The 27080-nt window shown below is 48.3% G+C and overlaps 1 protein-coding gene across 25 annotated transcripts; it reads left to right on the top strand.

Annotated features, from left to right (window-relative positions):
* TPM1 (tropomyosin 1) lies at positions 1 to 27080 on the top strand. Of its 25 annotated transcripts, none has more exons than XM_015243834.3 (10): positions 4 to 307; positions 1061 to 1186; positions 13558 to 13691; positions 15785 to 15902; positions 17148 to 17218; positions 17997 to 18072; positions 18527 to 18589; positions 18886 to 18955; positions 20396 to 20474; positions 21921 to 25796. In XM_015243834.3, the coding sequence occupies exons 1-10, from the start codon at positions 194 to 196 to the stop codon at positions 21922 to 21924; spliced, it is 855 nt and encodes a 284-aa protein (XP_015099320.1). In that variant the 5' UTR covers positions 4 to 193; the 3' UTR covers positions 21925 to 25796. The 25 variants fall into 25 exon arrangements, with proteins under 25 accessions (XP_031535352.1, XP_015099320.1, XP_072818398.1 ...); XM_031679485.2 differs by adding an exon at positions 1403 to 1528 and having other exon boundaries at positions 6 to 307; positions 20396 to 25796; XM_006209565.3 differs by lacking the exon at positions 1061 to 1186 and adding an exon at positions 1403 to 1528 and having other exon boundaries at positions 19 to 307.

The following is a 27080-nucleotide window of genomic DNA, read 5'->3' as shown; positions in this document are numbered from 1 at the left end:
GGGGAAAGGGGGCAGGAGAAAAAAGCTTTTCCAAAAAAGTATTGGCTGTCTTGAGGAATGCGGTCGCCCCCTTGGGAAAGTACATATCTGGGAGCAGCGGGCGGCTCTGCGCTCGCACTCCGGCTCGGCCACCCCAGCGCGCGCTCGCCTCCCCGCTCCCGTCGCAGCCCCAGGGCCCCTCGCCGCCGCCGCCATGGACGCCATCAAGAAGAAGATGCAGATGCTCAAGCTCGACAAGGAGAACGCCTTGGATCGAGCAGAGCAGGCGGAGGCCGATAAGAAGGCGGCGGAGGACAGGAGCAAGCAGGTCTGCGCCCACCAGTCGCCCGCGCTCCCCGCGCCGGGGCACCCCTTCCTGGCCCCTCACCCCGAGGACTTGGGGGGCCACCCCGACTCCTGGGCGTCCGAAATGGGGGCGGGGAAAGAGCGAGACGCAGGCTTATTCTAACTCTTTCTCTTGTCTGGGGACACATTTCCCTTCTCTGGTTCCCAGAGCCCGCGAAGTCCATTCAAGTCCTAGAGGCCCTGGATTCTCAGAATCAGAAATCAGTTTTGGATCCGGAAGTTGGGGTGCGGGTGGGTTGAAGGGAACCAAGTCCAGAAAGTGTTAGAAGTTCTTCTGGACTTTTGACTGGGGACACTGAAACTTTCAACTGGGTTAAAGACGGGGGGCGATGGGGGGAGGAGGGTCAGTCACAGAGTTTTTTCCTAAAAACAAAGATGGGGCGGAATAGAGAGCACGACCCGAAGGCCGGGGAGACGGGGACGTTTTCCGCACCCCCAAGTTGTGGACTTGAGCCCGCTGAGACCTCGGCAGGAGTCTCGTCCCGGGGCGCGGGGTGGGGGTGGGGAGCGGGTGCGGAGTGAGCTCAGAGTAAGTGGGTTACCTAGGGAGCCTTGAACCCCAGCTCGCGGCGCCCCAGACCCGAAGGGCCCCAGCCAACCCGGTGCCCTGTGTTTGTGTGTGTGTGTGTGTGTGTGTGTGTGTGTGTGTGTGTGTGTGTGTGTCTAACACCCGGTCCGTGCCGGCCGCCCGCGCCCGCTCGCCGCTGCCCCCCAGCTGGAGGAGGACATAGCGGCGAATGAGAAGCTGCTGCGGGCGTCGGAGGACGAGCGGGACCGGGTGCTGGAGGAGCTGCACAAGGCCGAGGACAGCCTCCTGGCCGCCGATGAGACCGCCGCCAAGGTACCCAGGGCGCGCGGCGCGACACACGAATAGCTAACTCTGTCTCTCTCTCTCTCTCTCTCTCCCTCCCTGTCTTTCCCTTTCTCTTTCCCGCTGTCCCTGTCCTTCTGGTTCTGTGCACCCACACCCCTCTCCTGCGGGATCACGCTGCCTGCTGCACCCCCACCCTCCCATCCCCGTCCCCGTCCCCTTCCCCCCACCACGGCCAACTCCCAGCTGGAAGACGAGCTGGTGTCGCTGCAAAAGAAACTCAAGGCCACCGAAGACGAACTGGACAAATACTCCGAGGCTCTTAAAGATGCCCAGGAGAAGCTGGAGCTGGCAGAGAAAAAGGCCACCGACGTAAGTGCCCCCACACACTGCCTCCCTCACCTTTTGACCTTGAGGCTGCTCTGGGGTCACCACAGGGGCCAGAGAGCATTGGAGGAGGGTCATCTCCTCCTGCTGGACACCTGCACACAGCCTGCCATGGCCCAGCGCACTGGATGCTGCCTCCAACTGCTACTGCACACATTCATTTTTATTTCATCCATTCTTCTCTTTGTTTTCCTCCTTCTTTCCCCCACCCTTGGGGGTGGAGAGGGGGTGGGTGAGAAGCTGGGAGAATAGAGCAACTGAAGTTGGGACTCTGGAGGTGAACCTTGCCTCCCTGGTGGCAGAAAACCTCTAAGGTGTCATCACCAAGGTTGGTCCAAACAGAGTACCTAGTTTTCTTCACTTTCCATTTGCCATTTCTGGTGGGTGGGAAGGCCTGGTTTTCGGTGGTGGGTCCAGTCAGAGTACAGAGGACCTCTAAACTGAAAAGATGGCATGGTGCTACTTAGAAGGCTGAGCTTGGTAGTGAACCACAGAGATCCTTGAGGCCTCCCTTCTCAATAGGGAAGCCTTAATCCAGTCCTTAAGATCTGCCTGGGAAGATGATACTTGCTTGAGTCTGCAGTCTGAGGGCACTAGATCCAAAAAGTAAGCTGGGAGTTATATATAGCTCAGTGCTTTATATGGCATAGTGAGCTAGCTGCCCCCGACTCTCCTGCTCGCCCCACCCCCACCTGTCAGCCTCTGACAACCACCACATAGTTTCAGGGGTGATGCACGCACCGCAAAAGCTCTACCAGCATTTTGTCCGCGGCCCTCTGGAATCTTTTTAACTGAAGAGTTTGCCTCTTCTGCTAAGTCAAGACAAGCATTAGATTTCCAAAGGCCTGGCTTCTTTTCACACCGTTGGATTCCATTCTAGAAGCTAATTAAGCCTAGATGCCCAATTAGGAAAGAATTCTTTGGGAAGTTAGTAACAATTCCAAGAATGTATGAGCACTGGGGAAAGCTATGCCCAGAAATTGAACTACCAAGTCCAACAGCAGAATTTTCTGAGAGTAAAGTGCAGGCTGCAGGAGTGTCTGGGTCTTGAGATCAGTAAAAGTTTTCTGTGACATGAAAGGCTTGAAATGTAATCTTCAAGTGTGCTTTGTAAATGAGAGATCCAGACAAAGGACATTTAGAATCTGACAAAAAGCAAGTTTCAGTGAAAAGCAAGGTTCCTGGAAAGGGGGTTTGGGGAAGCACTGATTTAGCTAAAACATTTAAGTTACAAACTACTTGGCTTTAGAAAAAAAAGCCAAAGAACACATATAACTCTGCGCCTGCTTTCTATAATGTAGATCAGATACCTGCTCTGTATATGGTTAAATGGAGGATGTCTGTCTCCCCCAAATTCTCTAGCCGGACGTTTATTTAGCTTTTTCAAAAGAGCCGCTGATAGATCAAGGAGAGATATTCCTTATAAGGAAAAGAATGCAGAGAATTTGAAAATAGCCCAGTAAGACCAAAAGCAAGAGAAGGAGAAAAAAAGCTACTACAATTCTTAACAGAAAAAAAAATCATGATTATTATAACTACGTGGTGCTATCGTGTCTTTATTGAAAACTCTTGTTTAAGGGAGCATTCTAATGAGGCAGGGCAGAAGTGGAAAAGAGGATATTTAAAGTCACCTTGGGGGGCGGAGCCAGGAGTAGAGGGAGGTTTTGAAACTACGTTTTGTTTTTTTTCCCCCTCACTGGAAAACTGTCCCTAATATAGTATACATTTTTTTTTTGGCGGGGTTGGGGGGGGCGTAGTAAGTATATTGATCATCTTCCCCTTTAAGACATCTTAAGTTGTTTGGAACCTGTAGGAATGTGGAAGGAGTTTATGAAGAAATGCTATATTTAGAGTGATTCCTAACTAGTAAAAATAGTCAAGACTTAAGGAGGAAGAGACAGATGTCATTAGAGAAAGGAGGTAGGAGCGAGGTCAGCTTCCTGAGGCAGAATCATATTACATTTGGGATTAGGACACTGCACTGTCATTACTCACCAGTGTAAAACATTTTCACATTTTTCTACTAATTTACCAACATACTTTACAAATCCTATTCCAGAAATGGGCTCTTCCTAGCTTAAAAACATATAATTCCCAAGGTCAGATCTCTGACGGTTTTGTTTTGAATTTTTTGTTCTCACCCCACCTAAGTGAGGCTTTTTGGGATCAAGGGCTCCATTTTTCTCTCTGGCCCCAACCCCTTCCCCAATAACTATGATGTATCTGACATCTGCAGTATGTGAGTCTTTAGTCCCTGCAGGTCTTTGCTTCCTAAATCAGTGCTTCTCAACCTTAGCTAAACAACCACCTACGATGGTTTGAAAACTTAAAATCCAGGCAGCACCTGAGGACAATTAGAATCTCTGGGAGTGGAACCCAGGTGTTAGTATTTTTAAAATACCCAGGTGATTCCAATGTGCAGCTAAGGCTGAGAACAACTGTCCTAAACTCTTGTATAATGACATCAGCATGAAAATGAACTCACCTGAAACTGACTTTCCCAGGTGTTTGAAAAGCAGGACATTACATCACTAGTTGGCCGCTTAGAGCATTTGCACGTGTCCAGCAGTTTCTGGGGCTCCTCCTGGAGGCTCCCAGATGCCCCCTTCTCCCACTCTCAAAGTTAGGTCCACAGTCTATACTCCTCGGGAAGGAGTTGTGACCTCCTTGCTGACTAGATGAACTGTGTGGAAACAAAGCAAGAGGCTCCACCTACAGGACATGAGGGTTGGTGCTGGGGTTTGTGAATGTTTCAGCAGAGGCTGTGAGAAAGTCCAAAGCAAATGAGTCAGAAAAGCAAAGGAGCTTTGCTCTTAGGGCTTTGGAGGAGGAGGGGTTGCCAAGTGTGTTTTCTTTTTCATTATTATTCCCACACTTAAACACAGGAATTTACTTAAAGGGCCTTCTGTGTTAAAGATGAGGAAGGGGAGCCCTGAGACTTAGAAGGCATTTTAAAATGTAGCCCAAGGGGAGAATTGGCAGAGGCCAGTTCCCAGAGATTTTGTCCACTTTGGTTTTCATCCAGCAGTAGCTAGAGGCTCTCGTAGGTTTCTGTAGCCCTCTTGGCATGCCTTTTAAAGGCATCTCAGTCCAGCCCAGAATTGGTCAGATTCCAGAAGATTCTCAGAGGCTGATCTAAAATCAGAGAAGGTTGTAACCAGAAAGGACTCTTTTTATTTAATCTTAACTATTTTTTAACTTATGTATTTATTTTACAATATCATATTTTTTTAAATAAAAGTATAGTTGATGTTCAACATTATATGTTACAGGTATACAGTATAGTGATTCACAATTTTTAAAAGCTATACTCCATTTATAGTTATAAAATATTGGCTATATTCCCCATGTTATACAATACTTCTTTGTAGCTTATTTTATAACTGATAGTTTTTACCTCTTAATCCTCCACTTCCATCTTGCCCCTTCCCCCCCTTCCCTCTCCCCACTGGTAACCACTAGTTCCTTGTCTACATTTGTGAGTCTGTTTCTTTTCTGTTATATTCACTAGTTCATTGTATTTTTTTAGATTCCACATGTAAGTGATATCTTACAGTATTTGTCTTTCTCTGTCTGACTTATTTCACTTAGCATAATACAGCATGGATGGACTTGGAGGGCATTATGCTAAGTGAAGTAAGTCAGAAGGGACTCTTGAGATGATTGTTTTTATGGAAAGGAAAGTAAGCCCCAGAGAGGCTGGCGGGCCTGAGATCCCACAGCTGGTTATGAACCCCAGTCTGAGTCTTAAAAGACAGTACCTGTGTATTTATTAACTAAGGCTATCATTTGAGTTAATCATATACAAGGTTTTGTGTTTAGCATTTTCTATTTATTTCATAATTTTCACAGCAGCCCTATGAGGAACGGACGCCTATGAACCCCGCTGTTACAAATGAAGTCAAGTTATTTGTCGAAAGGAATAGCCAGGAGAGAACTAAAAGCCAGATTCTAACCCAGGAAGACTGCATTTAGATTAGGAGGTTTAACCTATCTGCAATGATAGTGATTTTCACTTCATGAGTTCCATGAGGCGGAGGAGAGTTGCTGTGGTTAGGATCTTGCGTCCTGGAGTTCTTTACATCGAGAACAGTCCCTTTGGGGGGCACATTAAGGCCCCAAACCTCTCTCGCTCGGCTTCCCTCTTCCTGAGCATGGGAATCCGAGAGTCCGGAGCGGAGCCCTCCAGCCGCCAGTAGGCGGCACCATCGCCCTTAGCAGCCAAGTCCGTTACCCCAGGGTCCCCAAGGCGCCGGGAAGGGGCGCTTGGAGTCGAAGTAAAACTCCTGGCATGGCAGCCGCCCTCCGGCCCGCCAGGTGCCCCCGCAGCGCGCGCACCTCGCCCGTCAGCCCCACGGCCGTGAGCATGCGCAGTGCCTCCCGCGCTGGGCGAATTCCCGGGGTCCGCGGCCCGCGCCCCGCCCCGCCCGCTGGGCCCGCCCCCGGCGCTCGCGCACTCGCCTGCGGTTCGCCTGCGCCGCCCGGGAGGCCGCGACTTCCGGGCTGTGCCGCGGCAGCAGGGGGCGCCGCCGTCTCGCACCGCGGCCTGGGCGGGGCGGCCGGGCGGTCCGAGTGCGGCAGTGGCAGCGGCAACGGCAGCGGCGGCAGGAGCGCAGCAGCCGGCCTCTCCTCCCGCAGCCCGCCTACCTGCCGGCCCGCCGCCGCCGCCGCCCGGTGCGATGGCGGGGAGCAGCTCGCTGGAGGCGGTGCGGAGGAAGATCCGGAGCCTGCAGGAGCAGGCGGACACCGCGGAGGAGCGCGCGGGCAGCCTGCAGCGCGAGCTGGACTACGAGAGGAAGCTGAGGGAGACCGTAAGGGACCCACCCATCACCCACCCCCGGGGGCGCCTCCCCCGCCGTCCGCCCCACTGCGGCCGGCGGAGCCCACCTCCCCCGCCACCCCTCCCCCCGCCTCGGGCCGCACCTGGCGCACCTGGGCCAGCAGGCGTCGGGCTCTGGGGAGGGGCCCTGCCTGTTCTCCGCAGCCCTTCCTTTTCATCTCGCTGGTCTAAAGTCAAAGAACCGAGGTGGGAAGCCGGAGTGATGCTGAGAAGCTTCTGGAAGCAGCACTTTCTTTCCCAGAAGGGGCTGTAGGTGGAGGCGGGGGGGGGGTAGGTTGCGTTCGGCCCCGTGTCTCGGGTCCCCTGGGACGTGCACTTTGCGCCGCTGGCATTATTTACTAGGAGGGTGGGGACGGAAGAGGTCCCTCCTCTTGGAAATCCGTTCGTTTGGGAAGGGCGCTCCCAGGTCAAGTCTGAGGCATTGCCGGACTTTGGGGCCTGGGGATGCTAAACTCCCCCATCCCTGTTCACCCTTGATTTCATGAAAGCCTGTTTCTCTGGGGTGGTTGAGACAGTGACAGCGCGTGTTCTGGCTTAATATGCGGACCTTTGCCCTTCCCTTTCTTAACCTTCCCTCCTCCCAAGTTCTCTTCCACAGATAGATATTCCTTTGTTACCGAGTCTTGAAAAAAGTTGGCCAAATGGCTACGATCATTGAGTGTTTTCTCTTGCCAGCTTCCCCTCCCCCACGTTGAGTGTGATACCTGCCTTCCTTTCTCCTAAAGCAAAGTATCCCGCAAACAGGAACAGGATTTCAGGGGTGGTTTAAGCGTTTGCTGTTTGTTGATTTTGAGTGTGTGTTTTCAATTAAGATTCTCAAACACCTTAGGGAATTTTATGACAAGCGATAATACGGGGTCCTGCCGTGCTTAATAGCAGCCTATTCTGAGTAAATCATAATGGTTAAGTGTATGCAACGGCATTATGGTTGGCCACAGAAACTATGAGACCTATTTTGCGTAAAATACAAAGAAGTAAACAGGACCTCTTAAGAGGAACACCTCACTAGGTGAAGTTTCAGACGAAATAGACAGGAACCAGGAAATCGATAGGCAAAAGATCGATTTCTGCAGAGGACAGGACAGCAAAGGTCCCATGGATGTCTCTGAATCTGGCCGGGCGATGAATGAATTCCAGCTCCCTCTCCGCCTGGCTCGCAGCTGTCCTTGAACCATTAGAACCAATAGAACGTGATGGATAGGAGCAAGAACTCTGGACCCAGGCTGCCAGGATTTGAATCCTTTAACTACTCAGTCCCTCAGTTCCCTGACTGTACAGTGTGGGGTAGTGACAGTACCTGCCTGTTGTGAAGGTGAAAAGAAGCACGTGTAGAGAAGTTGCAGTGCAGCTTAGCACACTAGACTAAGTGCTCTGTGTCAGTAGGTGTTAAAACTGTAGCACCCTCCTCATCCCTCATTCCTCCTTTGCTTACAATTCACCAGCTGTCGAAGGGTCTTAAAAATGGCCTGCTCATTGCACTCTAACCTAAAACTCTCCATTCAAATGCTTCTGATCAATCTTTTTTTTTTTTTTCTTTTTGCACCTTGAATGGAGAGAGGATGCCGGCTGGGTGGAAGGAATGTTTGGTGAGGTCGAAGTGGTATTAGTGGTGAAAGTCTGTGGAACTCTCCTCCCCCTGCTCAGAAAGGGAGTATGTGGTCCTGTACAGGAGAGCCTTCTATCGACTCCTGGCCTGGTGATCGATGTTGGACACAGAAGATAAATTTTATGAAGAGCACGTTGTTACTACTACGCTCACCTTCTCTTTTGGGCTTAGTTTTTATAACCACACTCTTCCTGGGTCTGTTGGCTAAAGATGGTGTTTTCATTCTTTCCAAAGCTTTATATTAAAAGTGGTTTAAATAGGTTCAATTTTTTTTAAGTATGTTTCGAAAATAGTCTATCCGAGTGATTGGACGGTTACGGAACTTTTTATGACAGCAGTTTGAGGACTGGGTCAGACCACTGAAGAGCGAATGTCCAATTGAGAGCTGTTCCTAACTTCTGGAAGATGTTAGGAACTTAAAGGTGGCTGATTTAAGGTGGTTTCTTGGTAGCTGTTAGACAAAGCTGTGAGTTAAACTAGCAGTCACAGTTTTTCTTGGTAGCAAAGATGAAAGTTTAGAGACAGTCACAAGCCCCTGCAAAAAATACGTGGTGAGTTGGCCCTGAATTCAGTTTCTCAAAGGTTCAGTCAGGCTGTAGTTAATTGGCCCTATTACACCAGCGCTTACCTTGGAAAAAGCAGCCATCCCTTTTTTTCCCTCTCGGTTTGTTTTTCCAAGGTGTGTGGGCCCTTCAAAATGTTGGAGTGAGGCTACTTTGCTTGATGTAATGGTTGGCTCCAGGTCTTATGACCCAGTAGGGTTTTGTTTGTCTCTTGTCCTTATCAAAGGGAAAAAGGGAGCAAGAAAAAGCCAGTTCTCGTTCCTCCTTTCTGGACGGTACCCGGCAAACGAGGGGACTTAAAGCTGCAGCCTGTAGGTTCTTAATTGGCAACTTTATTAAATCATGGAAAATAACCAATTTATAAAAATTCCCAGCCCTTTCCTCTTTAAGTTAGTAACTATTTCCAAGACCAGGAATCTAAGAGTGCATTTTGTGCTCACATGGGGTGGCAGTAATGAGAGTGTCTCCTCTGGCTTTCTGCTTTCACGCACAGGCAAGGCGAAGGCACTGCCCCGTTCACATCCCTCTCGCTCATTATACAAATATGCCTCGTGGATTACAGGCTTCAGTGCAGATTGAGGAGATGGTTTTTATCTCTTATCCATGGGAGTGTCCCTTAATGTCATCCGTGTTTTCCCCCCTTTCCTTACCATATAAGGGCAGAAGTTTAACTTGGCTGTAGTGACTTGGTCTTACACAGTAAGCTGGGTGAAACCGTCTCTGTACAACAACAGTTTGCATGCAGTAAAAAGGCTTGACCTTCATCATCCCACGCTGCACTCCAGTTCAGGCAGGACTTTGAAAATATGTTCCAGAGGATTTATTTTTAGGATATAGTATTATTCTCCTCCAGTTTTTTTCCTTAATAATCTTAACTGGAAAACTTTTTTTAAGAAGTAAAAAGCATTGCTATTTTTAAATTGTCTTTAATTGTATTGGCTGTAACATCTGGATTTCATGAAAGTCTAGGCCATGTTAAAGTTTTTGTTTAAATATGATTTGGAGTAGTATCTTGCTTTATTGTGTGGGCATGTCCTTGATTTCTGTGTAGTGTCTTGTTGGGACGGGACTGGGGTATACCTGCCCTTGTTTTCTGTGTAGGTAGCTGGTACCTTGCCAGAGGATGGGGGGAGACATACGCAGATCGAAGCCGGCTCACAAATGCAGAGCACCCGGTGGTGGTTTAACAACAAATCTGCAGGAAGACAATTGGTAGCCCTTACTAATATAGCAGTCTCTTTTTCTGAGTAGCTCATTACAAGTTGGGACACAATAGCACTTTTGAAATAAAAGAAACCATCATTCCAGGCTGAGAGACTTTGCCAGCAGTGTTGATACATGCGCTGTTGTTAGAAGCTAACCCAGTGCACTCAGGGTGAGTTCCGTGCCTGGAAGTAATTTGCTTCTGGGGTCTTGACCCTTCCCAAACGCCTTGTTATTTATATCTGCTTTTTAAATAACAGATGGTCATGTGGCTGTGGGGTTTGTACTGGCAGAGGCAACGGCAGGTTAAGTCTTTTTTTTTTTCTTTTTAACATTTTTTTATTGAGTTATAGTCATTTTACAATGTTGTGTCAAATTCCAGTGTAGAGCACAATTTTTCAGTTATACTGAACATACATATATTCATTGTCACTTTTTTTTTCGTTGTGAGCTGCCTCAAGATCTTGTATTTATTTCCCTGTGCTATATGGTATAATCTTGTTTATCTAGGTTAAGTCAAGTAGACTGCCCATGTGCTGTATTAAAGAGAACCTTAGAAAATACCTAAATAAACCTCAGAACTCAGGGAATATATACCAGAAATAAAAGCTGGCGAAGGTGAGCGATGGGGGCCTTTTGAATACAGAGCATAATCCCCCCCAAAAAAACAAAACTATAAAGTGCCCTTAATCAACTTATCGAATTAAGTGTATCTTGAATTTTAGGGAACCAAACCAAATTGCAATCACACCAGCCAGGTCAGGTCTGAGAAGCCAGATTTTTCCTAGAGGAAGCTTACTTGGAGATAGATGGACCCCAGACACTGCTCTCAAACCGGGGCTGTAACCTACAAGCACCTCTGCCCGTCTGGTCTGAAACCTCTGGGGCAGCAGGACTTGGCTTCTGGCTCTCGCTGAAGACCTTTCTTGTGGGCTGGGCGGGGGGTTGCTGTAGAGAACCTGCCACTCTGACATCAGAAGGCAGAAGGACCCTGTAGGTGAGAACCACCAATCCCAGGGCTTCCGCGAGGTGCCAGGAGGCCTGGAGAAGCGAGGCGAGCCAGCACAGGAGGAGCAGGGGGCTTGAGTGTTACTCTCCTCTCCCGCTGATGGCTGTGTGACCTGAGCACGCTTCAGCCCCTGGGGTCAAAGTTCCCTCCCTTTTTCTGTTTTGTCTTTAACCTAGAGCTAGATGAGTGGTTCCCACAGGATTTGCCAGCTCCTCTGGATGGTGGGTGGGGTAGAGGGGTGGGACCGGTTGCTTCTTTGTAGTGCGGATTCCTGCCCTTCTCTCTGGCCTCTTGAGTCACCATCTCTAGGGATCTGGCCTGGAAATTTGTATTTTTAATATGCAGCTCCTAGTGAATTCTGACACCCAGCCCGTTGTGGGAACTGCTGGACGAGGCCTTCCAGCTAAACCACTGTGACCCCGTTTTGCAGACCACCCACAGGTCTGCTCTCTGTGTTGCCTCAGCCTGGCTCCTGGAGCAGGTTCCCACTCCCAGTCGTCGTTGGGGTGCCCTGTATGAGGCCTAGGACACAACCTCCTGTACAGTCTGCAAAATGCCCCAGGAGGGACAGAGTTAGTGACGTTTATAAAAGTGTCTGAGCTAAAGGAAAGAACAGTAAGAGGGGAGATGCATATTGATGGGGGGGGCCTCTCTCGGGGGAAGATCATTTGTGCAGAGGAGGACGGAGCACCGGGAGCTGTCTCCTTACTCCGACGCCCTAGCTGTGTGGGAGGCTGGGGACCTAGCCTGGCCTGTCACCTGGAAGTTTCTTTCCCCAGAGCATAAATGGTCTCCTTTCTATGAGTACAAAGTCCTCCAGGTTGGGGCCCAGCGAGAAAACAGCAGGGAACTTAGAGTGTTGGGGTTGCTGTGAAAATCGTTCTAAAAATCCTGTTGACGTTTCTCCAGCCGCAACACCTGCGAGAGAGATATTTAAGAAAGTCGGGTGGCGGGAAATACTCTTGAGTACCTGACCTAGACGTTCTGAGTTTTTTGTTGGTGGCGGTGTTTTGGAGAGTGGTTTTTGTTTTACTCTTCCTTTTAGTTTCAGCTTTCAGAGTGGCTTGTTCTCCCCCTGTTCATAAAAGAAAGAGAATTTTACTGGAAATGGAAAATACAGAAAAGAAATCTGACCTGACCCCAAAAGTATACCCTTAATGTATACCTCCTTCCAGTTTTTTTTAAAATGGGGCTAAAATCTTTTAAATAAGATATGTGTTACCCCTATTACCTTCAGCCCTCCTCCAGAAAAACCCAACATTCATCTGCCAGTCAGGCCTGGTGGGGCCCTGACTGGCTGTGCACCTGTAATGATTTACTCTGTGAGCCAGTACAATTGTAAACTGACCTTGGCTTCATTTCACATTTCCTCCTGCTCCCTGCCTCTATCAACCCATTGTTACTACATAGTTAATTTTTGACAAGAGAAAAGTGTATTTGAATGTTTTTGTAGAGAGCCCTTCACCGTGGTTGGAGATGCCCTAATCACCTCTTTCCCAGACAGAACTTGGCTTTTAGAATTTCACAAATCTAGATGAGCAAAGAGCAGAATGTTCTCATGTTCCTTTAGTTCAAGGCCATAATCACAGCCTCTAACTACACGTGCATGTGCAACTGTACATCATGCGTCCAGGAGCTAAGAAAGTTGCTTTTGTTTAAATTAGGTTGGTTTTACTCATTGTATTCGGTAGACATTTACTGAGCCCATACTCTGTGCAGAGAATCGTAATTCCTTGCACATAAGATGCTGAGTAAGGAAAACAGGAATGTAGATGGAGCTAGCATAGGTCCCTAAGTGCATGTTGTGATTTTTAGGAAACTCTCAAGTGTCCTGAAAACCCCATCACCCCAGCGCACATTCAGAGTGGACAAGGAAAGGAGACCGGATTAGCAGACTCCATCTTTCACTTCCATGCATTATGTTTAAACAGCCACCAATGCAAGTGTATATAATGGACCATCCAGTCATACAAGTATTCCGAGGTGCATAGTAACAAATGGTAACTGTTGCATCCCCAAGAAAAAAACATCTTACTTCAGAGACAGATACCAAGTAGAAAGAGTATCTACAGTGCTTTTCTCCTAAGGAGCTTGAAACTCTTCTTGTAGCAACCTTGACCTGTGAGAAATTCCAGTAGACTTAGGTTAAAAAACACTTGAGAAATTTGTGTTGGCCCTGTTCCAGCATGACCAGTTATTCTAAAGGGGTTGCTGAAGGGGAGGGGGCCTGCTGGGTTTTGTTGTGTCTGTATGGTGTATATTTTAGAACCACTGAATTGAAAGATATTTTAGTTCCTTTATAAAGCCCCTTTGAGAAAGTGGCCGGGAGAAAGGAGAACTGAGACTCCTGAGACCGGGTCTCACTGTCACTGAGCGCTCTTGTCTGGTGTGGCTGAGCCTGGCTAGGTCAGTTTCATCACCTCCATCCACACCTCAGGCCCACCAAGTGCAGTGGCTGTAGTGAAACTCTCCTTTAACAGGCAGGTAAAGCCAGCGTGGAGAAACCCATAGAAGAAAGGAACCATGTGAGAGCGCGTTTGGTCCGCCTGCTTGATGAGGATGGTGTGTGGGGGTCTGTGTGTAGCCCAGGGTGGACGTTCCCTGCGGAAATCACAGAATGGACTTGTCCAGCAACTCCAGAGTCGACCAGGGCTTGTAACCCACGTGAAGGTAGCTCAGCATGAGGCCCAGGCTTGCTGTCTGGCACCAGGGCTTCGGTCTCAGCCCCTCCTGAGGGCATTGCCCTCACTCTCCCTCCAGCACTCAGACACCTGTCTCTCTCTCTCTGCCCAGGCTGAAGCCGACGTAGCGTCTCTGAACAGACGCATCCAGCTGGTTGAGGAAGAGTTGGATCGTGCCCAGGAGCGTCTGGCAACAGCCTTGCAGAAGCTGGAGGAGGCCGAGAAGGCAGCAGACGAGAGTGAGAGGTGAGGACCCCTGGTCCAGCCCACCTGTTAGCATAGCCTTTCCTCCTGGTGGCACAGGAGGGCTTCTCTGATCTTGGGCGTTGAAGAAGGTTCCAGTACCTTTATGGGATCGTTTCCTCACTTGATCCAGGCGTAGCTACTGGTTTTGTTCATTAAACATTAGCAGGACGCCTTTGTGCAAAGCACTGCTTTAAACTCCAAGGTTCTTAAGCAGAAAAAGACCCTCTTCCTGCCCTCGGAGAGCTCACCACCCAGTGAGGGAGACGGACGTGTAAACAGGCGGTTCTGGGGATGCTTGTTGGTTCTTTCATTCCTGCTGATCATGGAGTAGTTGGGCGTTTTTTAAAAAGGTAACTTTATTTTAAAATATACCAGGGAGGCTTAGGCTTAGAAAAAGCGTAGGCCACTGGTTGTAGAATAGCCCAACAAGTGAGGAGAAGGGAAAGCACAGATAAAACAGAAATATGGTCCACAAAAGTGCATTGTTCTGGACTTAGTAAAGCCGATAAGACACACGTGCACAGATAAATAGTCAGATACGCATGTTTTCTGAGCCTGCTCCCCCTGTGACCTGGCTCTACCTGACTCATAACCCCAAGATTCAGGCTTGTGGTAGTAAAGGAACCCCAGGGCCATATCGGCCAGCTCAGCATCGTGTATTCCAGGAGGCATTGTCTCTCATGCTCGGCCGCTCAAGTTAACGTGTTCACATTGCTTGGAAGCACTCCAAGCAAGACTCCTCGAGACTCGAGGGAGCTCTGCCACTTGAGGGGTGGCCGAGTAGTGTGGTGCCTCAGACACTAGAAGTGTGTGCTGTGCCGTGGCCTGGGCGGGTGCGTGCAGTCAGTCATCGTGTCCACCTCTCCATCTTGGAGGTGCGTGTCTGCCCGTCCACCACGCATGAAGAGTGACTTCAGGCCTTAGGGTTAAAGAAGGTCTTCAGCTGAAGTTTTCAGCTCATTATTCACTATTGCTTACTGTTTCTTTTCTGGCCAAGAGTTTTGGAATCCTTAAGATGAGTCATCATCTCTTACAGTGTACACATAACCAGAGGCTTTGTGGCTGCCTTCTTCGGAAAGACACTTGCTAGTGGACCTAAAGGGCAATCTGGCAAAGGTAGACTTGGGAGTAAAAAGGTATTAGAGACATTTAGTCCAGTCCCGTGGTTTTACAAATGAGAAAACGAGGGTTCAGAGACTGGTGTGGCCCGCCCAAAGCCTCAGAGAATTTACGGCCCAGCCAAGACGCAGGTGTCCTAAAACATATTGTAGTGCTTCCTCAAAAAATAGTAATTTGTTTATCTTACTGCCTACTTAGACTTTGCTAAATGAATCCTGTTTTAACATAGCTTGTTATTCCTTACATCTGTAGTAGATCATAGGTCAATTAACATTTTCCAAAACTTACCACCATGCTGAAGGATTCAGACATACGCATCAGCATAGAAGATGGTTTTGGTCCTGTCTCTCAACACCTCTGTAATGAGAGCGTTCCGTTATAGGCAGAGCTCAGTTTCTCATCTAAAGCGTTTAGGTTACCCATGTGAAATTGCTATTTTTACAGGTCTGACATGGTCAGATATCAGCAATTTCGTATGGTTCAAACTAATATTTACGTTTGTGGCTAATGGGATAAGAACAGCTCCTTTCATTGTAGGAAGGAAGTGCATGAAGATAGATTTGCTTTTGTTCTAACTTTGGTCCATTTTCAAGCTGAAGCTTCCCACCAGAAAAGGGAAAGACATCCCATTATTTATATAGCAAGTAAACCAGGCTGGCTTTTCCTGATTCCAAGCCTCCCAGATTCAAACAGGATCCTGATATGGTATTTTTCATTTAACATTAGCTGCCTGGACAGTTTCAGCTGTACCAAAAGTACGAGGTTTCATTCACAATAAGCAGATAGAGAAGTGCGTGTCTTTTTTCACCTTCAGCTCTGGAAAGTCTCGCTTCATGGTTTGGAAAATAGAAAGTGGCTCTGTGCTCTATTTCCGTCTGCCGGTTACAGTGAGCCTCTCAGACCTGTGCGGAACAGTGTGGGCTCTTGGAAGCCGGCTCTAATGCTGGGGTCTTCCCGCTCGTCTTCCTTTTCAGAGGCATGAAAGTCATTGAAAGCCGAGCCCAAAAGGATGAGGAGAAAATGGAAATTCAGGAGATCCAGCTGAAAGAGGCCAAGCACATTGCTGAAGATGCCGACCGCAAGTATGAAGAGGTCAGCTCCTGGGGCCCACAGCCTCGCGGACTCCGCGCCGCGGCCTTGAGGGGGCGGGGGGAGTGGGGTGGGGACGGGGTGTGCGTTGTACAGCCTTGCGTTCTTCAGTGAAACCATCTGTTTCCTTAGCAGAAATGGCTGGTTTTGAGAAGCAGAGTCCCTTTGTCTCCAGAAAATGGCTCTTAATTTTGACCCTGCGAGGGGATCCCAGGCTTTAAAGCCAATCAGTCACACTGGGAAAGACAAAAGCTTCTGTCCCACCGGCCCCTGCCCCAAAGACTGGGTTGGCCAGGAGAAGGGAGAGTTGGACCTCTGGTGTGTTGTGGAAGGGCCTGTCATGCCGTCACCGTGCAAACAGTCCCTGCTAGTGTGACTCACCTAGTGCAGCCCAGTTCAGGCAGACAGAGGCGCAGACCGTGCACTGGCTGCCTGGATTCACGGAGGCTCCTCTCAGTCTGTCCTCCTCTCTCCTGAGCTTCACAGATGAATCACTCCTGGTCATGTCCCCATAAAACAACCTCTTATGGTAACAAAGCTGACACGACTATTAAGGTTTTAGTTTTTCTTTTAATGTAACATGGCTGTCCTGAAATGGCATTGACTCTCCTTTGTTACCATTTTCATCATCAGCATCATCTCCGGGTTACACTGTGCCCACTAGTTTTAAAACGCTTCAGAGGATCCCTTCTCTGTGGTCCTTTCTTCCACTGAATACAGATTTTACCTCATTAGTTATCTCGCCAGCTTCCCATGCTATTTCTGGTGGCATTTTTAACCTCCTCCACAAAAAGGAAGTTGAGGTACAGAGCTCTAAATTGATGGAGTTCTTAGGGTTATTTTCAGCCTTGTCTTGCAGCCCCCACCTCTGCAGCATAAAAGGCAGCATGTCTCATCATACTGCTATTTTTGAGATTGTGGATTTCATCTCTCTCCCTCCTTCCTCATGTTGGTCTGACTGCTGTGTAATTATATGGGCTTCACCTGGGTCGGACTTAAAATGAGCCAGCCCACTCATAAGTGACCGTTCTGGGCTTTGGTGAGCAGAAGCCTCTGGTCTCCTCTCCACTGGCACTCCTGGTGAAGACTTGCTTCTCTCCAGCCCACAGGAAAGAGGATACTCCTGTTTGTAGACAAGAACTCTGGCGGGGGGTGGTGGAGGTGCTGATGGATCCAGCCCCAGCCCCAGCCCCCCTGCTCAGAGCTTGTAAGCGCCATGGTGTGTATGTTCTGTTTGTCCTGCTGCAGGTGGCCCGTAAGCTGGTCATCATTGAGAGTGATCTGGAACGTGCAGAGGAGCGGGCTGAGCTCTCAGAAGGGTAAGCGGGCCTTGCGCCAGGAGGCCATGTGTGGGGTGCTGCAGAGCAGTGACTAAACAGCATGACCTTCTGGCAGCTGCACATTGACCTGTTTCGGCTCCGGGCTCCTTATGTGCTCATTTGACGTGGATGAGCCACGAGTATGGAACACGGAGGACCTGTGTGGGGTGTCTGTGTGAATGCGTGTATCACTGCATGCCTTACCTGCACACTTGATTTTGAGAATGGCCTTGTGCATTTCCTGTGTCCACTAACAGCCAAGTTCGACAGCTGGAAGAACAGTTAAGAATAATGGATCAGACCTTGAAAGCACTAATGGCAGCAGAGGATAAGGTACTGACGGCTCGTGTGTGGGTTTTAGGTTTAACTGCAACCCAGGTGCCTTTCAGCTTCCAGTGCCTCCTGCTTCGTTTTCATAACACCTGCGCCTCCACCACACCCTCTGCTGTCTTATATCTCGCTTTAAGTGCTTTCTTTGGGTCCTTTATACTCCTTTGTTTTTCCTTCATAAATGCTCTTTGGTGCAGCCTGAAAAGAAGCCAAATCATCAGCCTCCAAGAGTGGTTGGGTTTTGTCACCCTGCCCCCCTGCTGCTGGAAGGTCGGAGGGCAGTGTCCATGGCAACACGCAGCGTTCTGGTACCCGGCGATTTGGCTCCTTTAAGGCAGCCCTTTGTTCTCTAGGACTTGGTTTTCATTTTTTCCCATCCCTCTCCTTTTTCTCTCCTCCTTCCTTTGGCTTGTCTCCCACCCTCTCTGCCTCTGATCGAAAACATTAGCAAATGTGCCGAGCTCGAAGAAGAGTTGAAAACTGTGACGAACAACCTGAAGTCACTGGAGGCTCAGGCTGAGAAGGTAGGCCAGGAGCACGGCGTGGGGGAGAGGCCTCTTTTAAGAGCTGCTCGGAAGATACCCGCTTTTTCTCTGAGGCCCTGCCAGTGAACCCAGTAGTCCGTTAGGCACTTCAGCAAATGGCATTATTTTGCGATCATCTCCTAACGGTTATCAATAACAGATTCTCTTCTTTTTTAATAGAGAATATATTGTATGTTGAGCACGTGAGTCATCTGTAACAATTTAATTTAAGCCAAGTGCCAAATGGCTAAGTTATCTTGTTCTCATCCCATGTGAAACAATAGGCGAGAAAACAGAGAACGCATTGTCATATGCCATTTGATATCAGAGGCTCCATTACCGCCCAGGAGATCCTCAGCGTCTGTTGGCTGGGTTGGCGCTTTTCTTTGTGTGAGAAGACACGAGTGTAGGGTGAGCCGTGGCCTGACATCTGGAACGTTCTTTCTAATTACAGTACTCGCAGAAGGAAGACAAATACGAGGAGGAGATCAAGGTCCTTTCTGACAAGCTGAAGGAGGTAACATTAGGGGTGTTTGGGATGAGCCAACTGGATTTCAAATGAGTTTGTTTTTATGGAGCCGGTCGTGATTTTTTTTCATTTGGAAGTTACGATGATCCAAGTCCCAAATGTTCAGGGGTGGTCTGGGGGTGAGCGAGCTGTGCCAGCTGCCGCCACTCTCTGTAGTGACGGGTGGCCATGGACCCAGCTCGTGGGTGCCATGCTTGATTTTCATTCTCTAGTTTCCCTGTCTTTGCAGCCACCAGAAATCTAAAACTTCCTGGTTTTGATTGAAATAAATTGAATCATTGCAGGCCGAGACTCGGGCCGAGTTTGCGGAGAGGTCAGTAACTAAGCTGGAGAAAAGCATTGATGACTTAGAAGGTAAGAGCTGACATTTTGTTTTTAACTTGATCATTAAGGCTGAATCCTGACCCGGCAAAGTGATTTTCCAGTCCACGGGCATCCTCCTTGGTACACTTTCTTGCTCCGCGCATTCATTCTGTCTGCCCTTTGGGGTTTCTATTCTGTGGCTCTTAAACTCTGGGACCTGAGTTCTCTGCTCACCATCAGCCACCAGCCGGGGCACATCTCTTTCTGTAACAGCAGATGCTGAGTGGCTTTCCTGCACACTCTTCAGAAGTGTGGCAGGTTCATTCTCCATTGTGAGTGAGTCGGTTGTAGGTGAGAATGATGGTGTATGTTTTATCTTTAGTGACATCTCCGTATTGTCACAATGGTATGGACTTGTTTTTAGGCACAGCCTGTCTTCCTCCAAGTATGAATTCACTGTAAGGGTTTGGAATTTTTTTCTTCTAAGTTGCTGATCATCTTGGCCAATGCTCTATGTCCTGACAGGGGGTGAGAGTGGAGAAAAAGGACAGTGCACTTTGTCGTTACGCTTAAGCATTTATCCCCTAAGATATTTAGGTTTTATTTAAGTAACACCCCTTCTGTCTCTCAGAAATCCTAAATGTTGAGCTCTAAGGCTTAGTGAGAAAGAAAGGGGAAAAAATGCATTAAATACATACATCAAAGGTGGAAGGGGCTAGAGAAGGGACTGGAGGTTGGTGAGGACGATGGCCAAGCTGGCGGAGAAGAGAGTGACAAATGGCTGCAAAACAATCTGCCAAAGTGCAGCGAAGTCTGAAACCTTCATCATGACAGAAGCTAAAGTGCAGAATTGGCACAACCACCCCATAAAAAATGTGGCTCTCGCTCTCTACGCCTCTCGGAGCAGTGAGGGCCGCTTGAGTGGGAAGACCACAGGAGTAGTCTAGATGGCACCAAGAAATCTATGTCCCAGTGGTCTAGTTTGGTCAGGAAGTCAATGGTTTAAAGGTGGAGCCAGATAAGGGTTACAGACTGTAGTCACAAATTGTTCTTCCAAAACAATGCCCTTGGATGTTTTCCCTACTGTTTATAGTCGCAGGGGCTGACTGCGCCAGTGTAATTAAATTATAGCTCTGAAAAGAAAGATGTTCTGTTAACCGTCCCCCACCCCCGGCCCCAGGAGACAGCCTCTAGTTTCGTTTCGGATTTAATGTGGTTTACTGATAGACCTACCGTATGTTACGATTTTCATATTGAGTTGTTCTTGTTTTATTTTCTAATGGGTTTTGTTCTTTTTGTTTCTGTTTCGATTTTATTAAAAACAAAACGCACGCCTCCTGCATTGGCCACCTGCTGCGGCACCAATTCCTTCATGCATTGCCCTTTCCTTGCTGCTGTGTCGGGATGGCATCCGTGCCACCCCCACTCACCCTCCATCTCTTGATCACTCTTCATCTCCTTGCACCTCTGCCTTCCACTTCCTGGTCATAGACGAGCTGTACGCTCAGAAACTGAAGTACAAAGCCATCAGCGAGGAGCTGGACCACGCTCTCAACGATATGACTTCCATGTAAATGTTCATCCACCCTGCCTGCTCACACCCGTGCCCTCACGCTAACATGACAGACTCACCACCACTCCCTTCTGTATCTCCAGTGTCTCCGTCTCTACACCTTTCTGCTCACTCTCTTTGCATAACCTGGGACAGGCGTTGTTTTTTCACATGCTACTAACATAAAGGCCAAGTAGGTTGCCTCTGTAGACAAACCGTTTTCCTTTCAGAATCCATCCGTTTCCCATTGTCTCAACTAGCCCGTTCCCACCAAGCAGTGAACTGGAGTATGAGTGACTTGGGCACTCTCCTTTTAGGAGATTATAACTAGGCTCAAGGAAAATTAGTAGGCTGTGCAATGGTGCAGGAATTTCCTAAGAACTACCAAAAGTTGGTTTCCTGAGATTCAGTTAAATACAATGTGATCATTTTTCAAAAGAGAATTTCAAACGTAAGGAACTCTATAGTGTCAGATTACAGAGGCGCGGAGGGAAAGGAAATTGATCTGATAGAGCCTAAAGGATCCGATAAAGCCTAAAAGGTCACATCTTCCTCACTTTCAAGAATTCTAAACAGATGCGAACCCTCTGCTGAGTAGCCAAGCCTTTAATTTTTCTGTGTTTTATCTGAAAAAGAATTTAAATAATTATAAACACCACAACCTGTGTCAAAGAAGTGGGACATAAAACAGATTGTCTAATACACGTTTGAGAGTCAATGGCCCAGCTTTTACTACCGCGAGGCCGGGAGGGTGGAGGAGACGGTCTTAACCTCACGAGAACCTGGAGCATACACGACTGACTGCCATGGTGCTAACCAAACCCCAACATTAAACTGGCCCTGCCCCTCTGAATTCTAACCTGGAGAGTTGCACAGAGGCTTCCCTTCATTCTCATGATGTGGCACTGAATTCCTTACAAGCTGGAAAGTTCATTTTCCAGGCCCACCTGCCATTCCTTTACTCCTGCAGAGGCATGGTAGCTTGAAGAGCATTGGCGTGTGCCTGCTGCCGTGCAGATTACAGATCCGCCACAGTACCCTTGGAGACATGACTGTCACCATGGAAGCTAGAGAGCGTTCCAGCCTCTCACCCCTCATTTGTAAATGAGGGCATGGATCAGATCATCTGTCTCCAAGTGCTAAAATGTGATGATTCTATGGGGGAAACTTTTAGCATCAAGTATGATTAAGTATTCTGAAAGGTGGGTTGAGCTTCCAATTTGTTAAGGTCTGTCCATGGGTCTGGAAATGGACCCCCCCCCAGTAGGGGCAGGTGCTGGCCTTGGGTCCAGACACTGGCGGGCAGAGACGCACATCCTCCCGCAGGGGCAGCTGGCAGCGGGTTTTGCATGTCTGCTTCTCACCTGTGTTTCGGTTGCTGCTCGCCTCTGTTAGTTTAGCTTCCCTGTTTTCCATTGTGCCACTGTTTTTTTTCTTTCTCTCCCATCTTTTCTCTTCATGCAGATAAGTTTCTTTGCTTCACTTCTCCCAAGACCCCTTCATCAAGCTGGATGTCCCACCTCTCTGAGCTCTGCAGTGTGTCTGTTCTCCAGCTGACCCTGGTTCTTTCTTTTCGCATCCTGCCTTAGGGCCGGGCGCACACTGTGCTTTCTATTGTACAGAAGCTCTTCATTTCAGTGTAAAATAAACACTGTGTAAGCTATTTCTGTTTGCTATTCTTTTTACTTCTTATTTATTGGCATTTTAGTTTCAACATTGAATAAAGCTACAGGTCTGCTTCACACATACGAGGGTTAATTTTTGGCTGCTGCTTTGCTTTTTTTTTTTTTTTCCCCTCCCCATTCTGAATATTAGACACAGATGGCAAGAATTTCTAAAACAGTGGTTCCTTGTGGAACGTCTTAAAAATACGCAGGCCTGGGTCCCTCTCAGAGTTTTGGCTTCCAAAGTTTAAAGTGAGGCCCGGGCACCTGAGTGGTTTATTTTTTTAGGGGCTGAGGTGGTCCTGGAACGCAGTGCGGGCTGAGAACCTCTGTGCAGGGGACGTTTCCTTGTTGCGGTCAGGAGGCCTGCCTTGAGCAGTGTCTTCCTCTGCCAGATGTTTGGTTTGGGATGCAGTGAGCCCTCTGTGCTGATGATCAGGTAGCCCTGCCTGGGAGAGGGTGGTTAACAGATGAAAGTCATGATGAAGTCTCCATAGCCATCCTGCGTTGCTAGGAATTTACCCGTTGGAGAAAGTGAAAAAGAACACGGCTTCAAACACTGTAAACTAAGATGATTGTTGATCATCCTTTTACAGCCCAAAGAGCAGTAAAAGCTTTTTAAAAGTATGTTCATTCCTCAGCCACCTTCATTTTGATCATGAATTGACTTTCTTATGTTTTAGGAACATACGATTATGTTCAAGTGGAGATTTATATCCAAGTAGAGTGGACTTTTAAAAATCTATGATCTAGACTATGCCTCTCCCTTGAGACTATAAAGACTTCTGTGATTTCTTGTTTTTCTTTTCCTAAGGCTCTGTGGGGCTGCCTTTGACTATGACTCCTGCCTTGTTGCATTTTGGATTCAGAGTAATAGATGTGGGGCCTTATCTGAATAACCCTGCTTCCCACCATAGACAAAATGACACGTCTGAAAGTTCTGCCGGGCAGATGTTCAGTTAATTCTGCAGGCTCACGGTTTCTTGGAAACCCTTCCAGGGACTTTCACACTTTCTCTAAGCATTTTCTACAAGGAGAAATGGGAAACTGATGGGTTGGGAAGGCAGATCTGGAATAGCCCAAGAGGGTATGGGCGCACAAGAGAATAAGTAGCTAGTTGATTTTATCAAGACATTGTCAGAGCCCAAGCTTTTAGCTCAGAGGGCCAGGCTGTACAAGAGGCTTTTAGTTGGCAACAAACCAAAAGCACTGCCAAATCTGGGCACTAGAGGCCCCTGACATCGGGGAGGTAGAATAGGAGGGGAAAAGACGGATAACCGTTACTGGTCCCTGCCCCCGGGCCACCCAGCACACCAGCTCCATGCAGCTGAAATGGAGCAGGTCCAGAGGAGGATGCGGGCGGGACAGCTGGCATTTAAGCTGCATTCACATTGATCCTCTGGGTTCTCTAGGATTTCTCCAAAATTGGCCTGTGCATTGGCTCAGCAAACTGAGGTGCCCCCCATGATGGTGTGTGTGTGTGCTAGTGGCGTTTACACTGTGCAGCCTCCAAACATGCGAGACAGTGAGATGGAGGGAGGATGTGGTGAAGAGATGAATCGGAAGTGTTCTCTGTCCTCCTTGCATGTTGTAGGAAGACAGATGAGCAAGGCGAGTCTGAGCTAACAGATGGCGTGTATTTTAGAGTCAATGGGATGAGAGGATAATTCTGACTGGGAGCTTCCTGGAGGAGGTGACATTTGACTGGGCTTTTGAATAGTCAGGAAGTGTGGATCAGCAAAGAAGACAAGGCAGCAGATACTCTAAGCTAGAAAGCACGATGAATAGAGCGTTTTCCCATCTCCTACCATGTATGAGAGAGAGTTAAAAATAAGAACTGGTCAATTTCCTGGCAGATTGGGGGCTAGAAACCAAACGCTTTTATTTTCCCCTGGGGGCAGGACTGTCAGCCCTCTAAGATCAGTAAGTAGAGTTTGTGGGTCCAGGCTGTCACTGTCATTTGGAACAGTCACGAGTTGGTAAGTGCCAGTTCTTGTCATTGTCGGGGCACAGCCCCGGCCCGCCAGAGGCAGACTGACTGTCACGCTGCCTTCCTGCCAAGTGGCAGCTTCCAGGCCAGTGTGTAACATGTATGTCACCCTGGCCTCCACGGGGGTGGTCTCCATCCGAGGGTGAGGTTTTGTCCATTTTGTATACATCCGTCTAGCACCAGAGAATGCCATCCTCCTCAGGAAGTCAGCAGTTAAATTTTAAATCCATTTTGAGTGGAGATACGTGCTTGTTCCTTTGCTGTTTGAGTAGGTAACACACCCCCTGTACCTAAGCTGGATGAGAGTTCAGAGTTTGCACCAAGTTACGGCAGTGGGGTGGGACAGGGCACTTAGTTCTGCATTTCAAAGACTGTTCATACAGCAGTGGCCTCTCTTGGTTCTACCTGCAAGGAAAGCCAGCCCTGGGAGCGGAGATGGAAGGGTTCCGGGAAGAGGTGAGCAGAACCGGGCAGGGTGCGGTCTGGCCGTGAGCGCCCCGCTGGGCCGAGCGAGGAGCGGGCGGCGCGCCGCGCCCCAGCCCTGCCTCAGCTCCGGCTCGCATGGCGCGTTTAGTGAGATGCAGGAGGAACACTCTTTCTCTCCGCCTCGGGCCCTCCCGCTCTCCTTCCCTTCTCTCCTGCCGAGAGAGGAACCTCGGCTCCTCCTAAGTCTGCCGGGCCTCCTACCATCCGCCCACCCGGGCGCGGGACCACCGACCACGGGGTGAGGGTAAACTGGCCCACGCGCCCCTGGTGCCCGAGGTACCTCTGTGTCCTGTCTGGTAACTCGCTCTCACTGGCTCTAGCTAACCTCTCTCCCTTCTGCCTCCTCTCTTCTGCTAACCTGCTTGCTGACCTGTACAGACCAACTCTACCAGCAACTTGAGCAAAACCGCCGCCTCACTAACCAACTAAAGCTGGCCCTGAATGAGGACTAAACTTAAGTGGGAGAGGACTGGGGCTGAATTCTAGGAATGGAGCCCACGGGCAGGAGTTCTAACTGTCGAACTTAGAGGATTGAAAACAGTAGCTTTCTGCAGAATTGAACATGAAAGGAATCAGTTGAAAGGCTGGCCTTGCCTGCGTTTTCCTCTTATATCTGGAATAATTAAGTTCTCTTTAATCCCAAAATGACTTTTATGGGAAAATGACACATATGTATATGGATAAATGTTTATACTCAATTCAGCACTTGTCTTTGCCGTAGCAGGTCCTCTTGTTTGAACTGATGCATAATGAGGACCAAGATACTGTTTTCTATTTCCTACAGAGAACTGAGTCCTGCTTTAAGTTAGAAAGCCAAAGCAGAGGGGTGTGTATGTGTACAACCATATATATATTATATATAGGGCGTGATGTATATAATACATATTCATATTGCATATTCATATTCCTAACTTCTGAGTATCTGGTATAGTGTTTGAAATACGATTAAATGTACCTGTGCTTGGGCAAAATAGCTTTTGAAAACAGGAGTTCTTGTCAGAAGTCCCTGATTGTCTGAAAGGTATGCTTGTATCCAGTCTCATGGCGCTGTTGGAATCTGGTGAGGATGTCGTGCTAATTTAAACTAGAGCACTGTGAGAATAATCAGAGAATGTCCTCCTGAAGTGTGCATGAAACGTGTTGATAATGTTTTTTATGAGCAACAGAAATAAATCATTTACAACGTTGTCAGAAAACCTATTTACGTACGTCATCTTTGTTTTCTGTGAGATTGTGTTTCAGCAACACAACTCCCAAACCTTTAACTGCCCGTTAACTCAGAAATGCCTGCTGTTATTAACGTCAGCGCCACGGGCTCCTCCCCCTGTCCCCGCAGCGCGGGACTGGCGAGCCTGCACCACACCCCACCTGCGTTTCGTCCTCACGGTGGCTTGTTGGTGAAGGTCCGCCTGGCCGCTCTGTGAGAACCCGCTGTGTCTGTAGTTCCTTCGGGTCCAAGACGGCCTCCCCTTCGTAGGTCCTTGTCTGGGAATGAGTCATGTCTTACAAGCATGCCAAGTCCTAATCATCTCATCCTGTGTTTGTGATTGATGTTTGCCTGCCTGAATGTACGAGCTACCACTGTGTCCAAAGTGCAGCTATTCATGACTTAATTTTCTAATCCCACCACAGAGAAAGTGGCTCATGCCAAAGAAGAAAACCTTAGTATGCATCAGATGCTGGATCAGACTTTACTGGAGTTAAACAACATGTGAAAACCTCCTTAGCCGCGACCACATTCTTTCATGTCTTTGTTGTTTTTTTGTTTTGTTTTGTTTTTAAACACCATGCTTACCATGAAACCCCTTCAATGCATTTTTATTTACTTTTACCACTGTCACAGAAACAGCCACAAAATACCAGCTAGATCGGGGGTGGGGAAAACACACACACACACACAGGAGAGCCTGTGTCAAGGCGATGATGATTTCAATGTGCCATGTCCCAGGTCGACGTTTTGCCACACTTGGTAGAGAGTTTAGCAACACTGTGTGCTTAGTCAGTCCAGGAATCCTCACTAAAGCAGAAAGATTGCCCCTCGAAGTGCCAATGATGTTTGAGCAGGACAGTGAATGTTGGAAACACAGTCAGGTGTGGATTGGTGCTACTTGAAACAAAAGGTCCCCCTGTGGTCTTTCGTTCAATATTGTACAACTTAGAATCCTGTCCAACACTAATTTATTTTGTCTTGAGCTTTACTATGAGGTGAGACTGTGGATCCTGTCTGCCAGAATTCGCTGAAGCCATGGGTGTGTAAGCCACGATGCCCCTCTGAGGCTTCTGTTCCCTTCTCATTGGCACGTTTGCAGCTCGTTACAGCTCGTAGGTTAGCATGTGATGTGGATTTCCACCATGTTAAACTGAAAGACTTAGGCGCTACATACGATTGGTAAAGAAAAAACCCTTTTCTTTAAGAGTTATAACTGTATGTAAACCTTGTATAATGATATGGAATAAAATGCACATTGTAGGACATTTTCTAAA

This window comes from Vicugna pacos, chromosome 6 (genome assembly GCF_048564905.1).
Source record: "Vicugna pacos chromosome 6, VicPac4, whole genome shotgun sequence".
NCBI classification, from domain to species: domain Eukaryota; kingdom Metazoa; phylum Chordata; class Mammalia; order Artiodactyla; family Camelidae; genus Vicugna; species Vicugna pacos.
Note: the sequence above shows the minus strand (reverse complement) of the source record. Positions and strands in the feature narration are given on the sequence as shown.